This window comes from Terrapene carolina, unplaced genomic scaffold (genome assembly GCF_002925995.2).
Source record: "Terrapene carolina triunguis isolate 2854851 unplaced genomic scaffold, T_m_triunguis-2.0 Scaffold210, whole genome shotgun sequence".
NCBI classification, from domain to species: Eukaryota; Metazoa; Chordata; order Testudines; family Emydidae; genus Terrapene; species Terrapene triunguis.
This window is the reverse complement of record NW_020664561.1, coordinates 10,283,172-10,303,388: the sequence shown is the minus strand read 5'-3', so window position 1 is coordinate 10,303,388 and position 20,217 is coordinate 10,283,172. Positions and strand designations below refer to the sequence as shown.

The 20,217-nt window shown below is 48.1% G+C and overlaps 1 protein-coding gene across 1 annotated transcript in view; it reads left to right on the top strand.

Moving 5' to 3' along the window:
• Positions 1-20,217, top strand: part of LOC112107425 (astrotactin-1) — a 203,478-nt gene that overhangs the window by 133,320 nt on the left and 49,941 nt on the right. Inside the window, exon 9 of the mRNA XM_024201119.1 lies at positions 20,114-20,188. Coding sequence (XP_024056887.1) covers positions 20,114-20,188 — 75 coding nt within the window. The remainder of the gene's footprint in view (positions 1-20,113; positions 20,189-20,217) is intronic.

Sequence of the window (20,217 nt, the reverse complement as noted above, 5' to 3'; positions counted from 1 at the left end):
AGTCACTCCTCTTCCCAGAATTCAAGGGTCCCTTCCCTTCTCTGGAAATGTGAGTGGGGATATCAGTCCAATAGCTCTGCTCTGCACCCAGAACAACGAGATCTAAATCTCTCTGAGAAGAAGATTAGAAAACATGCCCTGTGAGGCAATGCGGAAGGAATTGGGCATGTTTGGTGTAGAGAAGAGATGGCTGAAGGGGGGGGGCCTGATAAATCTTCAAATATAAAAAAGGTTGTTATAAAGAGACCAGTGATCAATGGTTCTCTGTGTCCACCAAGGGTAGGAGAAGCAGTAACGAGGCATGAAAGCTGATTGCCCTTAGCTGAGTGTGCGCATGCAATACCCACAAACATTATCATTGGTCATACCATTGTGCCTGGTCTTCTTACTATGTTGCCAGTGTTTGCTTCTACACCCTTCTTCTGAGGGCAGCAGTAAATTCCCAGGCGGACTTTGTAGTCTCCCTTAATTGGTCCTGAATTTAACATCCATCACTTTAAGCATGGGGCAGCTTAAAGAGGAGGGACCGATAACTTTTCATTAGTTATTAATTACTTGTGTTCCAGTAGCCCTGTTGTGATAGACATGGTGCAGCCACATAATTAGAGACAGTCCTGCCTGGCAGACCTTCCAAAATAGACCAAGTGGACAAAGGGTGGGAGGGGAAACAGAAGCACAAAGAGGTGACTTGCCCAAGGTCACGCAGCAGGGAGTGGCAGAGCCAGGAAGAGAAGCCTGGTTTCCTGAGTCCAGTCTCCTGTCTGCAAGGACATTGCACCGAGCTGTTGGAAATGCAGAGCACAAAGCTCTGGAACACTGGCTGCTCCAGACTTGCAGGAATTTCTCCTTGGCAGCTCTGCCGCAGACCCTCTTTAATAATTGTTTGCCCTAGAAGGGTAGTTGAGGTTTTTTTAGGGGGAGGAGCGTTTTGGTTTTTTTGGTAAGTTAGCAAAACTTTGCTCCTCTTGTCTAATTACACTGCTGTAAGATTTTCCATGGAAGCCCCATCCTTGGCAGGGTGCCCTCTTTAAAGTCATTAGTCTTCACAGCAGGAAGAGAAGATCATCAAAGACTTCGTTTCCCAGCAACCCCTGCTGTGCCGTTACGCGCCAGAGGATTGCAGAGAGAGCGTATTAAGTCTGCTGTTCTCTTCCCTGGCCCTGAGCAAAGATTCCTTTGAACTGGGGCCCAGGGAGAGGGCTGCCGAAGCTATCTCCAAACTTGTCTCTGATTCTTTCATTTTAAAACTAATTTAGCAATTAAACTGAAAGCAGAGCAGCTGCAGGAGCACGGGGAAGGGAGTGTGGCTAAATAGAGATGTGGTGTTTAATGTGGAGAATAGGAAGGGATTCACTCTAGACCCTCCTAAGGGGGAGCTTGTTCTTTGCTGGGTACGTGACCCTGGTTTAGATTGTGCTGAGATCTAGTGGTGCAAATAGCACATGGTCAGCCACTCTTCCAGGTGAGGCACCGTAATTACTCAAGGTGGCAGCTTCCCATCCACTCATACCAAGGAGACAACCTTCTGGCAGGGACCCATTCTTAAAATTTGATTCTTAATACATCGGTCAAAACTCGAGCTCTCCCATACACCCAGCCTCAGCATGCGAGCCATTGAAAAACACCTAGGCATTGGTGGTAGACGTCCTCCATGCCAGTACGTCCAGTGACTTATATATGAGGTGTGGGACTTAGCAAGATTCTGTACCAAGTTGGAAAAGTCCATTGCCATCCAACTTTCCTCTCACAATCTGTCCAGCAACAGCAATGACCAGCCGTGTGATGGCTCCATTTATCAGAAGCAAAGAGCCAAATGATCAGTCCATCAGGGCATGTGCCACGCGTGTGTATAAAACATTCATTTGCTTTCTCTTTTTCTTTTGCCTTCTGGCCTGGAAGTAGGACTGCAACTGCAACCTCAAGCCCCCATTCTCAATTCTACTTCTGTCATTTCACTAACCTCTTCTTGCCTTAACCGCTGCTGTACATCAGAGGAAAGAAAAGACGAAGAAATTTGGTAACTGGATAAAACTATGGATGACCGGGGAAGAGGAAGGGTAGAAAGGAAAAATCTGTTGCTGCAGAGACCCCAAAGCCAGTTCAGAGCTCTGTGTTTTGAGAGGAGAGAATTCTACTGAGCGCCAGCAGGCAAATTTCATCCTCCCTACCAAACTCTGAGGCACTGAAGTGAAACACGGTCAGAATCAGCCCCTCCCATCGGGGCTAAAAGTTGTTCCTGAGATTCAGCTCCATCTCCCTGGAACACCCAAAAGAGCCTTCTGTCCGTCACTCTCCGAACGGGCGATACTAATGAAGTATTGTGAGGAGTGTTGCAACAGTGCTAACTGTGGATGTTTTGAATTCCCAGGGCTTTTATTTGCCAAGTGTTTTGCTGTTTTCACTGTTTGCTGCCTCTGTACATGAAAAAGGTTTGACATGATGTGCTTGAACTAACGCATCAAAGAGAAAAGCTGAGTGGTCTGTTATGCGTAGCGAACCCATCTGGACATAGGCACTGATTTCCTGATTTCCGCGGGTTGCTTGACCCCTGCTCCGTCTCAGGCACCGCCACCTCTCCACCCCTTCCCCCAAGCCTCACCCCAGCCCCGCCTCTTCCCGCCCCATTCTGTCCGTTCCCCCCAGGGCGCCCCATAGTCAACTGGTGCCTCCCCATACTGGGGGGGCACGATCAAAAGGGGAGGTCACGTGTCCCCCTTGGCCATCCCCTCGCTATTTTTTTTTTCCATGGGTGCTCCAGGGCTTCTGGAATCCCATAGTGAGCAAACTGCACTTTACGGTGTGGTGTTATATGCCTACTCGATGTGTTGTGCAACAGCTCAATTCTTTAAAAAAGACGAGTAGTCTGCTAATGAGCGAGACTGTCCTGTTTAATTCACATAGATCTGCACCATCCCTAGCCCCAGGGCCATCAGGAATCTCATCTGGCTTCAGTGGTTTGTTTGTGTTCTGCTTCTTGCATTTCTTGCAGATTTTGCACTTGGATACCGTCAATGGGAGCATTCATGCCTGGCCACAATAGGACCTCTTGGGCTCTGTTCTTACACCTGTCAATATCTATATGGGCACGGTAGATTACGCTTAGTATTTCCAACATCATACTGTGTGGTATTATGGCATTGTACCCTTTGTGCAGAATCCCAACATTTCCCTTTGTCTTTCAATGGGATTTGTACCCCTAAACCAGTTAGGTGAATTTGAAAATCCCTCCACTCATCTCTAAGTCCCAATAAGATGTATGCTTGGAAGTATCTGGTCTTTTTCCATCAGCCATCCATCTAGAATTACTCTCTCAAGCTGTTGTAAGACTGGTGTCATTTTGTGTTTATTCCTTGAACTCATCAAATTTTATTTGGAAGTTGGTAGTTGTATGGTATTTAATTCCAACTCTTCTTCCTGCAGCTCCTGGCTTTCATAGTTTATAGGGGCTCTTGAAAGCATGTCCTTTCTAAGAAGTTACTAGGGCTGAACTTCACATTTAATAAGTGCTTTTGCAGTTTCATGATCGTTTCAGAAGTCTAGGTGCTGCCCTGCTCAGTAGTTCCTGCAGTGCTTTATGTATATGTTTGTGTTTACTGTGTGCTTTATGGTCAGTTTCTACCTCATCCAATGTCTGCTTATAAACGTGAAACAACTCACAACCCTCAGCATTTTTTTTCAAGCGTAGCATCGCTCTGTTGTGGTTTTGGAGGCATGTTCTACTATGGGATCATCTTTCAGAAAGACAGCCAACACATGAACTTGCGTTGACTGAGATCTCCGGGTCTTGTTAACCTGACATACAGAAGCTTCCATTTAAAAAGTAATTCCCCTAAAGTTTTTCTCTTGCAAATCATGCCATTGCTACTATACTGTCTTCAAGCAGCCTTACTTGTGTGACAAGTTCTTGGAGGCAAGGACCAGCTTTTTGTTCTGTATCTGTACAGTGCTTAGCAGAGTGGTGTCTGCGACTGGGATTCCTTGGTGCTATCACAATACATATAATCAGTAAGTGCTCCTCTCACAACTATATGTGACAATTTGGGGATGAATTTGCTAAGGGATGTTAACATGCCCTTGAAATCTCTAAACAAGGATGCATTTTTGGGTCTGTCCATTTGTACAACTGCCTCCACTTTTCTTGGGTTCAACGGAACTCCTTTGTCATTGAATATCTGGCCTATGTTACTAATCTCATTCAACCCGATCTGGCATTTGTTGCTTTTCAGATTAAGCTCTTTTCTTTGACGCGCTTTGCAGAAATACAGGCTATCATTGTGCTGTTGCTCACTTTCACCCCAAATCAGCTGATCATCAACAATTGCTTCCACTCCATACAGATCCTCGCAGATCTGGGACCATGGTGCTTTGGTACATAGCTACCAAAAGGGATGTTAAAGATACAGAATTTTGAACTTTCTGTACTTAGTGGGGCTTGCTAGATCCCATATCTTGCATCCCAAACTGAAAATAATCTTGCATTTTGAAGACTAGATTTGACCTCCTCAATCATTCTCATAGGGCAGTGCTTGCATTTGGACCCTATTCTAATCTTTTGGATTTATATATGTCTAACTGGTTTGATTTTTTTTTTTATTGTGATGACCATAGCATTGACTCAATAAGTTGGTGTCTATAGTCACATCTAATTTTAACATCTAATGAAGTTCAGCGTTGAACTTTATTGCTCAGTGGCAATGGGATATTAAGTGGGATCCATATCAATGTGAAGGGTATACCATTAATGCTGCCCCAATCTCCTTAACATGATCAAGTTCTTTTAAAGAATATCTTTTTCATCATGTTGAGCAGATACTGTAAACTGCACAACCATTTGATCATGTGCTTTTGCACCTTGTTCTTCAACCCAAGCACACATCTGTTTTCTGCTGTTTGTTTATCCTTGCAATCTGTCTTTACGTCTTGATATGCATTTTTAATTAGATGCATTTCAGTTCTTCCACTGCGTGTCAACACTTTCGTTTGGGAAGCACAGTTTTCATTAGTCCTGCTCCTTCCAAGACAAGTCATCTTCATGCAGTAACTTTGGTTTGATTTAGTTCTAAGGTCTATCACAGATAAATCTGGGTCTAATTAGCCCATCTATTAACTGTTCACATTCACACATCTTCTTTTTTATTATGTAGGTCTGTAACATAATGGTCAATCGTCCCACCTGGCAGCTGGGTTCTGTACCTTTCCCCAGTGACATCCGTGCATGGACCGAAGTAGATTTGAAATACCTGAATGGCTTTGGGTTTGTCTGCGTTCTAATAAATATGTACCACTGTCACTTCTCTAATGTAGGCGCACTCCACCAGTGAAAAGTGAGGCTTCCACGTGTGTAGCTTAATTTGGCAAGTTACTCTGGTCTCTGGCAGCGTCTTGCACTCCGATGTTATTCTGGTGATTTGTTAGTCAGTGGACTAACCTATGGAATGATTTGCCTTCAACCAATCAGCAAAGCTCCCCTGTTCTGGCTCATGAACCTTTGAGCCCGGCACTCTGGGAACACTTGCATTCTTGTGAGATCGGGGCAGGGAATTATTTCCCTCTCTCCCTTCTCTAATGTAGAGGAACCTCAATTCACTGATTCTCTCTCCTAACCTACAATTGTGTTTGTCTTTTTTAAGACAGGCCAGTTCCTCAGCTCTCCCTGAGTTTATTCCAGGAATGAATTTGTAACGAACCTATTGCTTTGCCTAGGTTGAGTTGTGATGTGCTCTCACTCCGTCTTCCTTCCACTGAGACAGTGTCTCTCTCTGGCTGTCAAGCAAGCTCTGCTGCTTTGTGTCTCTCCCCACTGGTAGCTTTAGAAAAGTCAACAGTTCATTTGTTTTGAAGGCTGCATTGGGGACAGAAGGTCAACAAAACCACAGTGGATTGAAGACTTTTGCCTGTTAGCCTGGTTACATCCAAAATTATTGAGTGGTATCCTGTTGGTGGTATGGCAGCCTTTCTTTCTGCAAGGGGCTACCTGGTCATCTCACATTTTCACATGATGCTACCAGTTGGCTCTGTCCTTGTCTGCTGACATTTGTTGGCTGCTGGGTGCTCCAAGCCCCCTGATAAAATAAGGCTGGCTCATTGCTTGTGACAGCCACAGTCTGTAATGTCTATTGCTAGGCAGCACGGGAGAAGAGGGACATACAAGAAGGAAAAGTGACAGCCTGGTAATTCTGTTTGTCATTGTCCTCTCCTCTCCCGTCCTGCATCTGTCCTTTTCTCTCCTCAGGGAGTGCTGCTTGGACTTTTTCCCTCTAATATTAATATCTGTTACTTTGCTCTGGAAATCTCTGATTGGAAAGGGAATAGGTGGATTGGCACTTGTATACTAGACTTGGTTGAGAGAGTTCTCCTCCGTGCTCTGGTAGGCTGAGCCACACAGCTAGCTGTAATTGTTGTGACTGTGCAGGACGGAAGGAGAGAGGGCTACAACAAACAGAATTACTGGAGAGTAACTTCCCCAGGACCAGGAGCATTGTATGCCAATGCTAAGCAAGGCAGGTGGGCAAGGTGGACTGTGGTGTTTGGGCAAGACAGACCGGTGCTGCAGATGTCAGCATCCAGGCCTGGGAGGTGGGCAAGTGCCATTTGGTATATGAGCTGTGTAAAGCAGATGGGCACAGCTTGTGCTTTCAGTGCCTGGCCGGGAGGCATAGCAGACAACATCTGTACCAGCACTGGGCGAGGCTGGCAGGCATAATACATGGCACTGGCTGCAGAAGCAGACAAGGGAGGCATTTCTGAGTTTGCTGAGCCTTGCCTGGCCTCCCCTGTTATTCTGGAGAGGAAGTGCACTAGGCACTGGAGGGATTGCACTTCTGGGGGTTGCCGGAGTGGCCAAAGGAGTCATGTCCATCGTGTCTCAACAGGAAGCATCTAATGCCTCTTTTGGGAAGGGCCCCGCTGGCGAGTGTCTTCGACACTGTGCCCGGGCTAGCCCAGCCTCCCTCTGCAGATCTGTGTGTGCAGAGCTCATTTATCACAGGCTGGCCCTGGGAGCCAGGACAGCAGCTAGAACTACTTCCAGAGCAGTGGAGCAGCAGCCATAGGGGGCGTGAGCGTGAGGGATTGGCGCAGCTGTCTGGTAGGGGGAGGCAATTAGCTAGTGAAGCTGTTTCCCGTCTCTGTCCTGCCGGGAACACTCTGAGATGCCTGAGCGTCACCTCTGGGAGACTCCTGCTCCCTGGATGAATTCCCTTGGGTGATGTGGATGGGGCTCGGGAGGGGGTGCTGTCTAAGGACAGACCTGAGCCAAGTGGGAGAGGCAGGAAACCACGAGGTTGGAGAAAAGCCATAGATCTCCCAGAATCAGCCCATCCTTTTCAACTCCCTGACCCCAGTACCTGCCCCTTGCTCTCCCGCCCTCCTGAGGATCTGCAACACTCCCAGTGCTTAGTTTCAATGACTTAACTGGCATAACAAGATGCACGTGTGCCCCTCCCTGATTCCTCCCCTTCCCCTTTCCCCTTCCTTTCCCGATCCTCTTCCTCCTTCCTTTCTTCCGTCCACATCCCCTCCCCTCTCGCTTCCTCCCACATCCCAACACACAACTTCCAAACCAAGCGAAGCCCTGGCAAGGCTGCAAACGGAAGAGGGGCTGGGGATGCAGGCATTCGGATGAAGTTACAAGGGCAGCGCTTTCCCTGCTTAAATTCTTCTTTTTTTTTTTTTTATAATCTGCCTCTTTCCATCCCCCGCTGCGCGCCTCGGCTTTGTGAGATTGAAGGACAGCCAGATGAAAAGCTTCTCCGACTTTCAGATCCGCTGTGCACCAAACCGCCCGGCTGCCTCCTCCTCTCTCTGTCCTTCCATTCCCCCCCCTTCCCTCCCCTCCCAGTTCTCCTTTCTGATCCACGGGCATCCCAGGGAGAAAGTGTCTGCGTTAGCATTTTTAATAAAAAGCTGGCTGGGAAGGATAGCAGGGGGATGGGGGAGAAAAAGAAGTGAAGCAAAAAGCCGAGCCACAGATAGTAAAAGGTCGGCCCAAGTAGAAACAGCACCGGAGAGGCAGAGGCCTTAGAAGGAATACAAAGGCTGATCTAATGGGAGCTGTGAGCACCAACGGGCCGGTGGGAAATTGGTGGATCTATTGAACCCCACTTGAAGCTGGTCTTCCAAATGTTTGCTCATGTTGCCCTTTCCTTTCTCTTCCTGGTGCTAGCTGAGGTGCAGCCACTACTCCCCAAATCACAGCACACTGCATTCCTGCCTGCCCACTGGCTGGGGATGTGAGTTCTGGGCCAAGGAGGGGGCTTCAGCACTTTGGGGTGCTGGTTCCTTCTTACCGGTTATCTTTGGCCCAGGGTACAGCACTCAGAGATCAAGGGCCGATGGAAAGACTCAGTTAACTTCAGTGGATGTTGGGTCAGGCCCACGTGGAGTTCCTTGGATTGCATTTCAGTGGGTGGGACGTCACACTAGAATGAGTTTGAATTGGCAAGTTACTGTCTCCTCCACGACCCTCATTTTAAATTAGCCAAGAAAATGGATTGTCAGTGTAGATTGTCAGCTCTTTGGGGTCAGGTGAAACAGGGATTTGGGGCTGGGGTTTCTGCCACTGGAGCTCCTCGGCTGGACTTTTCAATACGCATGGCACAGGGGACAGGGCTGATGGCTCCTCGGGACCCTTGCTGCACCCTCTGACACCTCCAGGTGCCTCCTCCACAGGTAGCTGTGCAGGGCTCCTGAGCCCCGCGCTGTGAGTCTCCCTGTCTCCCTCACAGTGACTGCAGGAAGCCAAATCTGACGTTCCCATAACCACAGCGAAATGCTCTCGTGCTCTCTGCTACCTCAGCCTGCTGAGGAGCAGCAGCCATTTTCCCGCCCATCGCCATCTCCTTCACGTCCTCCTTCTTTCCCCTCAGCACTTCTGCTGTGCGTTGGGGGGTATTTTTTCTTGATTTGGTGTGGATTCGGTGTGGTGGGTAGCCTAGCCCAGGATAATGCACCTTCCCCTGCCCGCTGAGAAATCAACTCAAAATGGCTGCTCTTGTCCGTCCTTCTCTGGGCTGATGTTGACATTTTGACTCAAACAGATTTTTTTATTTCCCCTCAGACATTTTTCGATTTGAAACTGTTGGATGTTTTCGTTTTGTGTAAAATATTGAAATCTTGACATTGCGGGACATTGATTTTGAAATGTTTTCATGAAATCGAGGTTCCACTTTTTTTGACTCGTGCTAATTCGCCCCGTGTGCTCCCATGTCAGTAGGGAAATTTGTGCCAAAACCTCAAGGCAGCTTCTGAGAGATTTTTGGCAGGAGCCTCTTCTGCTGCATGGGTCACCCCATCTTATAAACGGAGGAAAAGAGAAGTTCAATTTCTACTCCAGGCTAGAGAGCAGGCCCCAAATCCTTTCTTCATCTTGGGGGGTTAAATAAGGTGTGTTCTGTGGATGACTCTCAGAAGGTTCCCATAAAGTGCCTTCCTTTTCAGCCCGAACAGAATGATGGGGAGATAGTTTGTACCTGGACTACTCATTGTGCTTAGCTTCTGACTGGAAAATTAAGGGGAGGTAGGTGTATACACGCAGACCTCCCGACAGTCCCGGGGTTCACGGGACTGTCCTGCTTTGATGCCACCAACCCCCCTGTTTTGGGTGTAGTGGAACATTTCCTGCAGTCAGAGCCACCTGGGGGGGGGGTGGCGAAAGGGGCCCATGCCCCCCCATTTAATGGACCCCACCCAAAACCCAGTGGCGTTGTGACGTGGCTCATGGGGTTGCAGCGCCACTCAGGTTTGGCCCAGCTGTCCCTTTGTCTCCGTTAGTGGAGGAGTGGATGGGTCAAACCTCAGTGGCGTGGTGTCCCATGCTAGCACTTGAAATGTTGGGAGGTATGTACACAGTTCAGCTCTTATGCCTGCCTTGTGCCACTTGCTGGGTGACAGCCTGAGAGGACTCCATTCTGAGTAAACTGACCAGGCTCTGTATTAAACCAGCTATTTGCAGAGCTTAACGCAGAGCTTATCCAACTGCAGCTTAATATTCCTAGCCACCCGCAAACAGACTGACTGCCTGGGGCCTCCCCTCCTGGAAACCCACAGTCTTCCCTCCAGGTTCCCTGTGGGTAGCTGCAATACTGTAGATGCTTCATTGTCACTAGCATGTTCCTTGAACTCATTCCCCTGTCCATGCTGTAACCCCTTCACCCCATCCAGACTCTTGGGCTGGTAGGAGAGAAGAAGCCAGGACTTAAAGAATGAAGGGTAAAGGTTACTGCAGATAAAAAAATGTTCCTTGGAACAACCGAGCATAGAAAATGTGCACTGAGGTGGGACAGCAGGTTACGGCACCAGGCATTGCATAGGGGTGGAGACCAGGATTTTTTTTTGCAAGTGCAGTCGGTTTGGGAGGTTCCCAGCAAGCCCTGATTTTGAGCCATTGTCTCTATAGCTAGACGTGAATGGCAGTCGAGACTGCATTTGCAGGGAGTGCTGACGAGCAGAATTGAGGTGCATTGGCAGAGCTTTGAAGCAGCAGCTTGCCCAATAGCTGGCATACTTTGCTTCATGGCAGCCCTGCTAGTCCCTCACTTTCAAGTTTGCACCCGAATGCAGTGATTGATAGCGAAAGATGAGGTCATTTCGAGCACAGTTAATCCAGTTTGATCAGACACTGAACTGTTTCTGATCAGCCCTTGTTTCTTTTGTGAGCTCTAAAGACCGAGCAACTGAAACACTTGCCAAGAGCAACAAAAATATAGCAGCGAGGAGCCGGCAGCAATCATGAAAGAGGGAAAGAGCGAGACGCTAAAGGGAAGAGAAAGGGGGAACGAAACAAAGCAGCAAAACTACAGGGGGAAAAGACAATGACTGAAAAGGTGAGAGAGGCACAGAGAGATGAAGTCCCCTCCATTACTTATTTCTGAAGCCAAAAGAAAAACAAAACCCAGCCAGGAAGGAGCCGTATTGAACATGTGTGGCATAGTCCAGGCAGCATTGACGAGGACGCCGCTTTAGAACCTGTGGGGTGCCCCTCCAGCTGCTGCTAAGCACCCAAGACAGGCTTCTCTATCCTCCTTAACCTTACCTCTCTCTACTCCTCATGTTCCAAGTCGGCGTTTTCCTTGCAGCACCTCCCAAGCCCTCTGCCAGGCCACAGTTCCACCACTTGATGCTCTCCTGTGTCTAGCAGCAGCCTTCTTGGAGAGACGCGCTGCTGTGCAAGCTGCCTAGAGCAGGCAGTACCTGATCTGGACTCCTCCCCTTGGTACTCAAGAGCATCGTCTTGTATAACGCATCACAGCTGCACTAGGGACAAGTGCAGGAGCAGGGATGGCAACCCACGTAAACAACCCCCTGATCCCGCCCCACTGAATCACCAGGAGCTTTACAAGTGATGTAATGGAGCAGGATGCCCATTTGGCGCTCAGTTGTGCCGTGGGCTCTTCTGGGAGTGGCTCCATTGATCTCAGAGGTGTCGAACGCTGGCATGGCTGAGGATCTGGCCCCCGGCTTGGCCCTTGACTTACCCTGACCTTTCCTTATGTAAGCAGAGTCAGGATGAGCTCTACCCTGACATCTTGTGGTGAATTATGGCGAGTGTGGAAAAGAACTCCAGGGGCTAATCTTGTTTGCATAGGCACACCCACTCGCCTGGCATGAAACAGCAGCAACTGAAAGTGGTTACTTTGGCTGGTGTGGGATCCCCAGTTTCTCTGTTATTGGGGCAGGAAGAATAAAGTTTTGTTACCCTGATTCTGTGAATCAAGGCCAGTGGAACTGTTGTATGACAGAAGGACTGAGTCCTTCACCATTACCTAAGTAGCACTTGCTTGACAAGGGGCATGGGTTACAAAACCCAGTGAATTGAGAGAGGATGAGGACAGGTATTTGTATCTGATGGTATGGGCCCCCTCTGAGGGTTTGAAACACCAATTGCACCACCTCCTCTCTCCACTGTTGAATGTCAGAGCTAACCTTGATTCCATTAGGAGTCTAGTTACAGGCTGCTGAGCTGAATTCACTTTGGGCCAATGGTGCACCAGCACTGGGGCTCCCCTACTATATGAGCTGAAATCGCTAAGAGCTGAAATCACAAAAGAGCTAAAGTTATTAAGAACTGAGATCACTGAGTGTGGTGTTAACTAGTGGGGGAGCCTGAAGCTATATTGCTCAGCAGCTGGCGGAGCAATTTGTGGGGACGACTGGAGGAGCAGCGAGCGGCGCGGAGCCTTGCGGGGCCGGTTGGAGTGGCCCAAGGAACGGCGAGCGGAGCTGTTTGCGGGGACGGCTGGAACGGCTCACAGGTCGCGGAGTGGAGCGGAGCAGCTTGTAGAGCGGAGCAGTTCGTGGGATGGCAGGAAAGTGGACTGCTTCGTGGTGAAGGCTGCGGCGGAACCCCCACGGAGAAACAGACGGCTGGCCAGCCTCGGATCATGTAAGGTGCCCCTTAACACCCTGTGTGCCCCCCCCCCTTTACTCTGGGGCTGCACTGACCAGGGGCAGAGACTTTGGGGGTCGTTGGACTTTTGGGACTTTGGGTGGTTGCTGGACCCAAGAGACTTTGGGGGTGTTGGACTTTGGGGACTCTGGGTGATTTTTTGGGTTGCTGGATTCAAGAACCAAAGGGAAAGGACACAGCCCAATTTGCTGGGGTGGGTTTTGCTCATGGTTTGTGTTATGAATCCTGTTTGTGGTGTTTTTCCAATTTTTTGCTGATGTCGTTTACCTCATGTTATTAAACATTTTCTGCTACATTCAGACTCCGTGCTTGCGAGAGGGGAAGTATTGCCTCTTAGAGGTACCCAGGGGGTGGTATGTAATTGTCCCAGGTCACTGGGTGGGGGCTCGAGCCGGTTTTGCATTGCGTTATTGAAACGGAACCCCTAGATACAGAACCCGGCCCTTGTTGCTGCCAACTTAGATGGGCAGAAGGGTTACACTTATATAAAATGGCATGTCAGCGGGTAGAACATCACTTGGCAGCCCTCTCAGTCTGTGGGAGCATGGAGCTGATGGGCATGTTTCCAAGTGAGACAGCACGAGCTGTGTGGAGGGCTAAGAGCAATCAAGAATAAGGATGGTTTGTTGATTAATGTATTCGCTAGGGTTGACATTTTCACAGGAGCCTACGGGAGTATGATGCCCATAACCCACTGAAATTCCATGGGAGTTGAGCACTCGCTCAATAGGCTCCTTCAAAAATCCCAGCCCGCCTAGTTATTTCAAATTATTAACTGCACTGGAGGGTGCTAAAACTTTTTGTTGCAGGGTTGGCCCCATCTTAATGGTGAGAGAGAATCACTTGGACCTTCTCCTCCCCTCCCAGTTGCAGGCGTGTGGACCCCATTCACCATCCCACGGGATCCCTCTGGAAACTCCAGCAATTGCTTGCTTGGACAATGGGCATTAGAAAAATATTTACCAGTGTCACATGAACAACCACGCTATTCAGCCTTGGTTGGGAAATTCTGCACTGAAATACTCAATGAGCCCCTGGACAGTGAATTACCTTTGTACTTTTTGAGTTGACCATACTTAGGCTTGGCAGAATTCTGTTTCTTTAAAAAAATAATTTTAATGGATAATATTGGTTTATTTTCAGCACTTTTTTCAGTTTTCATACATTTAGAACATTTTCACAGTAACACAAGATGTTTGGGGTTTACACATTTTCCTTTTTGCATCCATTTCAATTTTCTCAGTTGCCAGAAATTATAGGGCTTGTCAGGCCATAGTTATTTAAGGAGAGACGATGTTGAGATTCAAGAAGTGAAAGCTTTATAACCGTTAAAACACAAGTTGTCAGCATCACATATCAAAATATACAAAGTAAATATCCTTAAATCAAACTCTAATAAGTTCTCCAGCAGCATTTTCCTATCTGTAAATTTTGATTATTATCAATGGGAATTTTTTTGTTGGTTTGTGTGTGTGTAGAGCTACAGTAAAGCTGTAATGCAGCCTCTTTGCTGCTTATCAGAACCTTCTGAAAAGCAGCACCTTGTTCAGTGATGTGTTGGTTTCCTCCCAAGGCATTATGGAAAGCTCTTAGCTGCTCTCCCGCACATTTCTTGTCACATACAGCAGACAAGTTTTGGAGGAGTCCAATTTGCGGTCCGAGCTGCAGCAGAAATTCTTGCTGCAGCCCCCATTGTCCCTGGAGCAGTCCCGAACCGGTCCAAAGGAGTCTAAGAGAACCTCCAGGCTATCAAAGGAGGAGGAAGTCATCAGTTCTTCCCTGCAAGGAGGCGAAGAAGAGGGACACGGTGAAATAGACATTTACCAGCATTTACTGATGATAAACTAAGCCTTCCAGTTCTCCCCATCATCAGGGTCCATTGGCTGTGCAGCATGGGGAAGTTTGCAGTGCATCTGACCAGTCTGATCCTGGTCTGTGGCTAAACAGAGGAGTCCAGGCTCCAAGTCTGTCAATCCGGCACCTTTCACCAGCACTCAATTCACTGAGGGGGGGAAAAAAGCAATTCTTATAATGATTTCCCTGCCTGTGTCTGTATGGAACAATACTGTGTCTCCCCTTTTGTTCGCCATCTGATGCACTCCTAAGAGACAAGAATAAAGCACATCTGCAGGAGTATTGAAAGGCTCATAGACAGCAGTGTATTCAAGGTGTCTATGAGACATGCAAGAATGTACGTGTTTAGTTCTAAAGCTTGCTTTATTCGAGCCAGTCCAATCTGTGGGATGAATGGCATCCTCCAGTTCTCACCGACTTGACAAAAATCATATTGAATCCTGTTAGAGAAACTAGGCAGACGTACAATCCTGCAATCAGAAATTTTTTGTTGTTGCTAAAATAACTTCAGATTAGAAATTAAGGTGCTTGTGTAATAGAGCTGTAATTACCTGCAGAGAAAATTGCTAGGATTGTCTTCTGCATAGCAATAATTTAGCACCAATTGGAAAATATTCTCTTGCCTTTGTCACTCTGGGCTGCATTCAGAGAGACATCAATATCTCTCTCCAGGTCTGAGTTCACCTCTCTCACTGGATGGTGTTCTCAGGGGAGTGGGCAAGGCGGGTGACCACTCTGGTATCTCTCCAAAGGCCATTGAAGTCAACTTGAGCTTCTTCTACCAGCATCTTAAAGGCAGATATACCACCATGGAGAAATCTACCACCAGAAGGGGTCACCACCATGCTGCTGAGTCTCTTCAGTGCTGGCGAGACAAATGTTCCGGAGGCTGGGTTTATTTTGTGGGAAGTGGAGAAGATAGGTGGGCATCCATGGAGCACCCTGCAACAGGAGTTGACCGTGCTCCCTCTGTTCAGGTTGGTGATACTGGAAACCATCCATAGTGTTCTGCAGGTCTGGGAGCAGTGGGTTGGCCAGGCACTCCATCTTGTCCTTGGTACTGGTGGCGGTGCCATGTGTCATTAGTGATACGTCACCACCCTGAGCATTTGACCATCAAGCCACATTCTTTACCAAGCAAGTTGGAGATTGAGCCCATCTTTCTGCCAAGGCCAGAATGCTCTTTGTGGCACATTTTTGATCAAGCCACTTTTAATACCCCAAATGAGAGTTCTTCTGCTACTTCCCTCGGGAGACTATTTCAGAGTCTAAAAGAGCCTATTTCTTTATGTTCAGGCTAGATTTTCCCTTTTTGTGTGCTTCTTTTAGCTGCTTCAGCTACCCTAAATAATTCTGCTTCATGCTTGTGTTACACCTGCTCTCAGTCTGTGTGCTGCTATCATGTTTTCCCTTATTGTCATTTAGCCAAGCTACACCTGACTAACTCTTTTTTTAATCGTTCCTCCTAATCAGTCCCTCCCGTCCCTTATTATTTTTTCCTGCTGTTCTCTGAATTCCTTCCAACTTGTCAATATCTTCCTGCCCAGAAATGGATGCAGTATTCCAGGTGCAGTCATTCCACAGCTGTAAACTATGAAATCCCTTGATACTGATGCCTCTGTCAACTCAGCCCACTACTGCATGGGGCTGTTTGGGATTTTGACCCGACAGTGTCTCTCCAACTAAGATGGATGGCAACATATTTTAACTGGTGTTCTCTTTCAAGTATGCATCAGCGTGGATCCCATTTTAGGTGTGCATGCACCTGATGCGCGGGAGATCAGATATGTTTGAATAGTTCTGTCTCTTGGTGTCCTGCATGCTTCAAGTTTTCATGCAAGGGCATAGGAGTGGAGTAGGTGTGATGTACAGGTGTGTATGACTTGCAGCATTAGGCCACATATTGGCATTCACACATGTGGTGTCACTTGCCAGACTTTTCAGTCCCTCCAACTCTGGCTCAGGTCGGTTTGTTCCCGCAGCAAGACAATGAATAGACAAGAAGGTTTCAGTGCCTCGTGTGTCATTGCAAAGCTGGATTGGAGGTTGGAGCTCACAGAAGTGTGGAGAGGGGTGTCTTCCTCAGTCTTTGCTTCAACAAAGACCCTGATCACGTATGTGTCAGGGACAGGCTGGGGAGCTCATTTGGACCATCTACAGACACAAGGGGCCTAGTCCCTAGACGACAGGGAGGTAGGTATGAATGTCCTGGAGCCCAGAGCCATCATACTATCTGTGTGGCATTCCTGCCTGTCCTCTGGAACTTGATAGTGCAAATGTCACAGCCAACATGGTATGATCAGAATGGGATAACTCCGATGGCCCTTCACCAGGAGTCAGCAACAACCTGGCAGATTTCCTGAGCAGACCAACCCTGCATAGTCCTTGCACAGATTTGTGATAGGACTGATATCCTGCCATTGTGGACCCCCCACAATAGAGTTGTTTGCCATCAAGGACAGCACCAAATCTAAGAACTTTTGCTCCAGGGCAGGACAGAACCCAGGATTGTTATTGGATTCTTTCCCTCTACAGTAGAGCAGAGGTCTGCTGTATGTCTTTCTGTTGCTTCCAGTGGTGATTGTCAAGATCTGGAGACAGGGCCATCATCAGTCTTGTAGCCTTATGCTGGCTGAGGCAGTTCTGTCTGACAAAGCTGTTACAGACGTTGGTTCAGTCTCCGCTCCAGCTCCCAGCCACCTCCATCTGATCTCACAGCACTACAGCCCGATGCTCCATTCAAATCTGGAGTTGCAGCACCTGAAAGCACTGCTCTTGGCTGGTTCAGTAGGGCTGCTCCCTACAGGTCCAGGAAATCCTGGTTCACAGCAGGCAAATGTCTACCAGGAGGATGCATTCCTCTAAATGGAAGAGGTTCTCGATATGGGCCATCCGGCATGGTCTGAACTTGGTTTAAGCCATGATATTGAAGATCCCTAACTACTTATTGCACTTAAAACAGGTTGGCTTTGTGTTCAGCTCTGTTAAAATCCACTAAGCTGTCCAAGACTGGGACTGTTCAGCTTGGAAAAGAGACAACTAAGGGGGGGATATGGTCGAGGTCTGTAAAATCATGAACGGTGTGAAGAAAGTGAATAGGGAAGTGTTATTTACCTTTTCACATAACACAAGAACCAGGGGTCACCCAATGAAATTAATAGGCTGCAGGTTTACAACAAACAAAAGGAAACACTTATTCACACAACGCTGAGTCAGCCTGTGGAACTTGGTGCCAGGGGATGTTGTGAAAGCCAAGACTATAACTGGATTAAAAAAAGAATTAGATAAGTTCAAGGAGGATAGGTCCATCAATGGCTATTAGCCAGGATGGTCATGGATGCAACTCCATGCCCTGGGAGTCCCTAAATCTCCACCTGTCAAAAGCTGGCACTGAACAACAGGAGATGGATCACTCAAAATTGCCGTTCTGTTCTTTTCCTTTGAAGCATCTGGCACTGGTCACTGGCCATTCTTATGAGCTGAATGTCCCCTATGACATTCCATACGAGCAAGATGATACAGTGACCTCACCTGAAGTCCATTCTTAAGGTAAATGCAGAATTTCATCTGAACCAGTTGATAAGCTGGCCTGTCTTTTTCCTGAAACCACAGCTGGTTCTAGGAGAAAAGAAACTATACACGCTGGGTGTGTCCAGGGCTTTGCTTTATTACATTGACATGACCAAACTGTTCAAGCTATCTCCCCATCTATGTGTAGCCATAGCCAGGTATTCTAGAGATCAGGCCATCCATTCACAGAGGATATTACACTGTGTTGTCCATTGCATATCATTGTGTTACCAGCTGACTGATGTGGCTCTCCCACTGAACACCAAGTCTCACTCCACCAGAGCTCTAGTATCAGTCTTCTGCTTCGGGAATGTGCTGATGTCAGAAATCTGCAGGGTGGCGACATAGAGTAACCCATTGACTTTTGTCCAGTGCTGTACCTTGGAGTTAGCAACTATGTCAGAGGTCAGGTTTGGGAGACCAGTATCTCCAGCACCGTTTGACCAATGCAGCTGGTACTCCTCAGTCCCCCCATCCAGGTGGGATGCTGCTCGCCTGTCGTCCGCAGCAGGATCCCCACTGACACATAATGGAAGAAGAATGGTTCCTTATCCTACAGGAACTGTGGTTCTTTGAGATGTGTATTCAGCGTGGCTACCATAACCTTCCCTCCGTCACTGCTTTCGGAGTCCTCTCCCGCCAGGGGTTTGAATTGCAAGGGTACTGAGGCAGGGCCACTCTGCCTTTTATGCCCTTATGTGGGAGCAGGAGGAGATGCAGGACATGTGCTAGTCAAATAATTCCAATTTTACGTGTATGAGGCATATGTGTGCCTACAAAGGGATCTCAGCTGTCTACAGCACTGGGAAGGACCACACTTACTGTAGGGTAAGTAACCATTCTTTACTGAACTGTCTGATTTTTATGTTGCTTTTATGGCTTATCCAGAGTTTGACAGACCCAGCCTTTGAGTCCTGTGGCCAGATTCAGACCTGGCTTTCTTGCATAGTTGCATAGACAGTGTTCCTGGGGAAAACGTTCACTCCTCCAGCCTCTCTAAAAACAGGCGGCGGAATACAGCTCCATTTTCCCCAAAGCTTTCCTAGACGTCTGCAGCCTCTGGGAAAACAAGCTGCGCAGTGCAGATGGCGGACGTGTCTGACAAACCGAGCAGGAGATTCAATTAAAGCCACTTACGCTGTAACTGGAGCACCTTCCTCCATTGCTTACATGCTTTCTCTCCTCTGGGAGGCGACCATGTGTTACATCAGAGGAGACACTATGAGGGGATATGATGAGGTTAGTTTCTTCAGGAGTTTGCTACATGGTGCTAAAGCTTACATATGTGCTCGCTAAATTCAAGAAGAAGAGGGCAGCTAAGGTAATTAAACAAAGTCAGCAGGGCTCCAGGCAGGGGCAGGGGTTTATCTGCTCAGCGCTGCTTGCAAAATCAGAACAGGATCAGCACTGGTCAGTACTGGGATGGGATACAGCCAAAGGAAACCTAGAATCCCGCAGGACACCGTGTTGCTGATGCAGTAGGTGGGACCCTCCCTGAGTGTTGGTGCCAAACCAATGCCCCAGGACGGTGGTAGGGGGCAGTGCGACAGAGGGCAGGGATTTGAGAAATCTCCGGATGCCATTTGGAAGTGGGAGTGTTTGCTTCATTGTCCTGGCCCAGGCCCTGTTTAGGTCATTACCTCCTGCCTCACTGAATTCCTCCTTCAGATTCAATGAACTGAGCTAGTCTTCTTCACTTCCTGTCAGGGCTGGTGTTGGGTGGTGGCAAGCAGGGCAATTGCGCAGGGCCCCACGTCACGGGCCCCCCAACAAAGCTAAGTTACATCATCTCTGTAGAGTCACTGTGGGTAACTGTAATGCGAATATTAGTCATTTAATCGCTAAAAGTGGAAATAAATCACACGAAAGCAGAGGTTTTCAATCTGTGGGGCATGCCCCCCTAAGGAGCGCAGAGGAACGTTCGGGGTGGGGAACACAGGGATGCCAGGCGGCTCTGGCTTCAGCTTCAGCAGGGTGGGGCCCACTCCTTAGTTTCTGCCCTGCAGCAAGTCTAACACTGGCCCTGCTTCCTGTCCTAAATTGTTGCCTAGTGTTACTGTGCACTGCTAAACAGCAACTCTAGAAACGACTGCATTCCACTGACCAGCGAAGGAATCCCTGGATGTATAGAGAGTGTAACTCTGGTCTCACACCAGCATAAACCCGGTGTGACTCTCCAGTGGGGTCACTTCTGATATTCACGGGTGTATGTGAGATCAGACCCAGGCCCCAAATCTGGTACGTGTGGTGCGATACAAACATCATTTTCTTTTTTCCTTCCAGGCCGTGGCCATATACAATATTCCAGCGTGGATTTGACTTGGTGCTGGGAGAGCAGCCTTCTGATAAGATCTTTAGGTAAGGCTTGGCTGCCCTGCCAGCCTCCC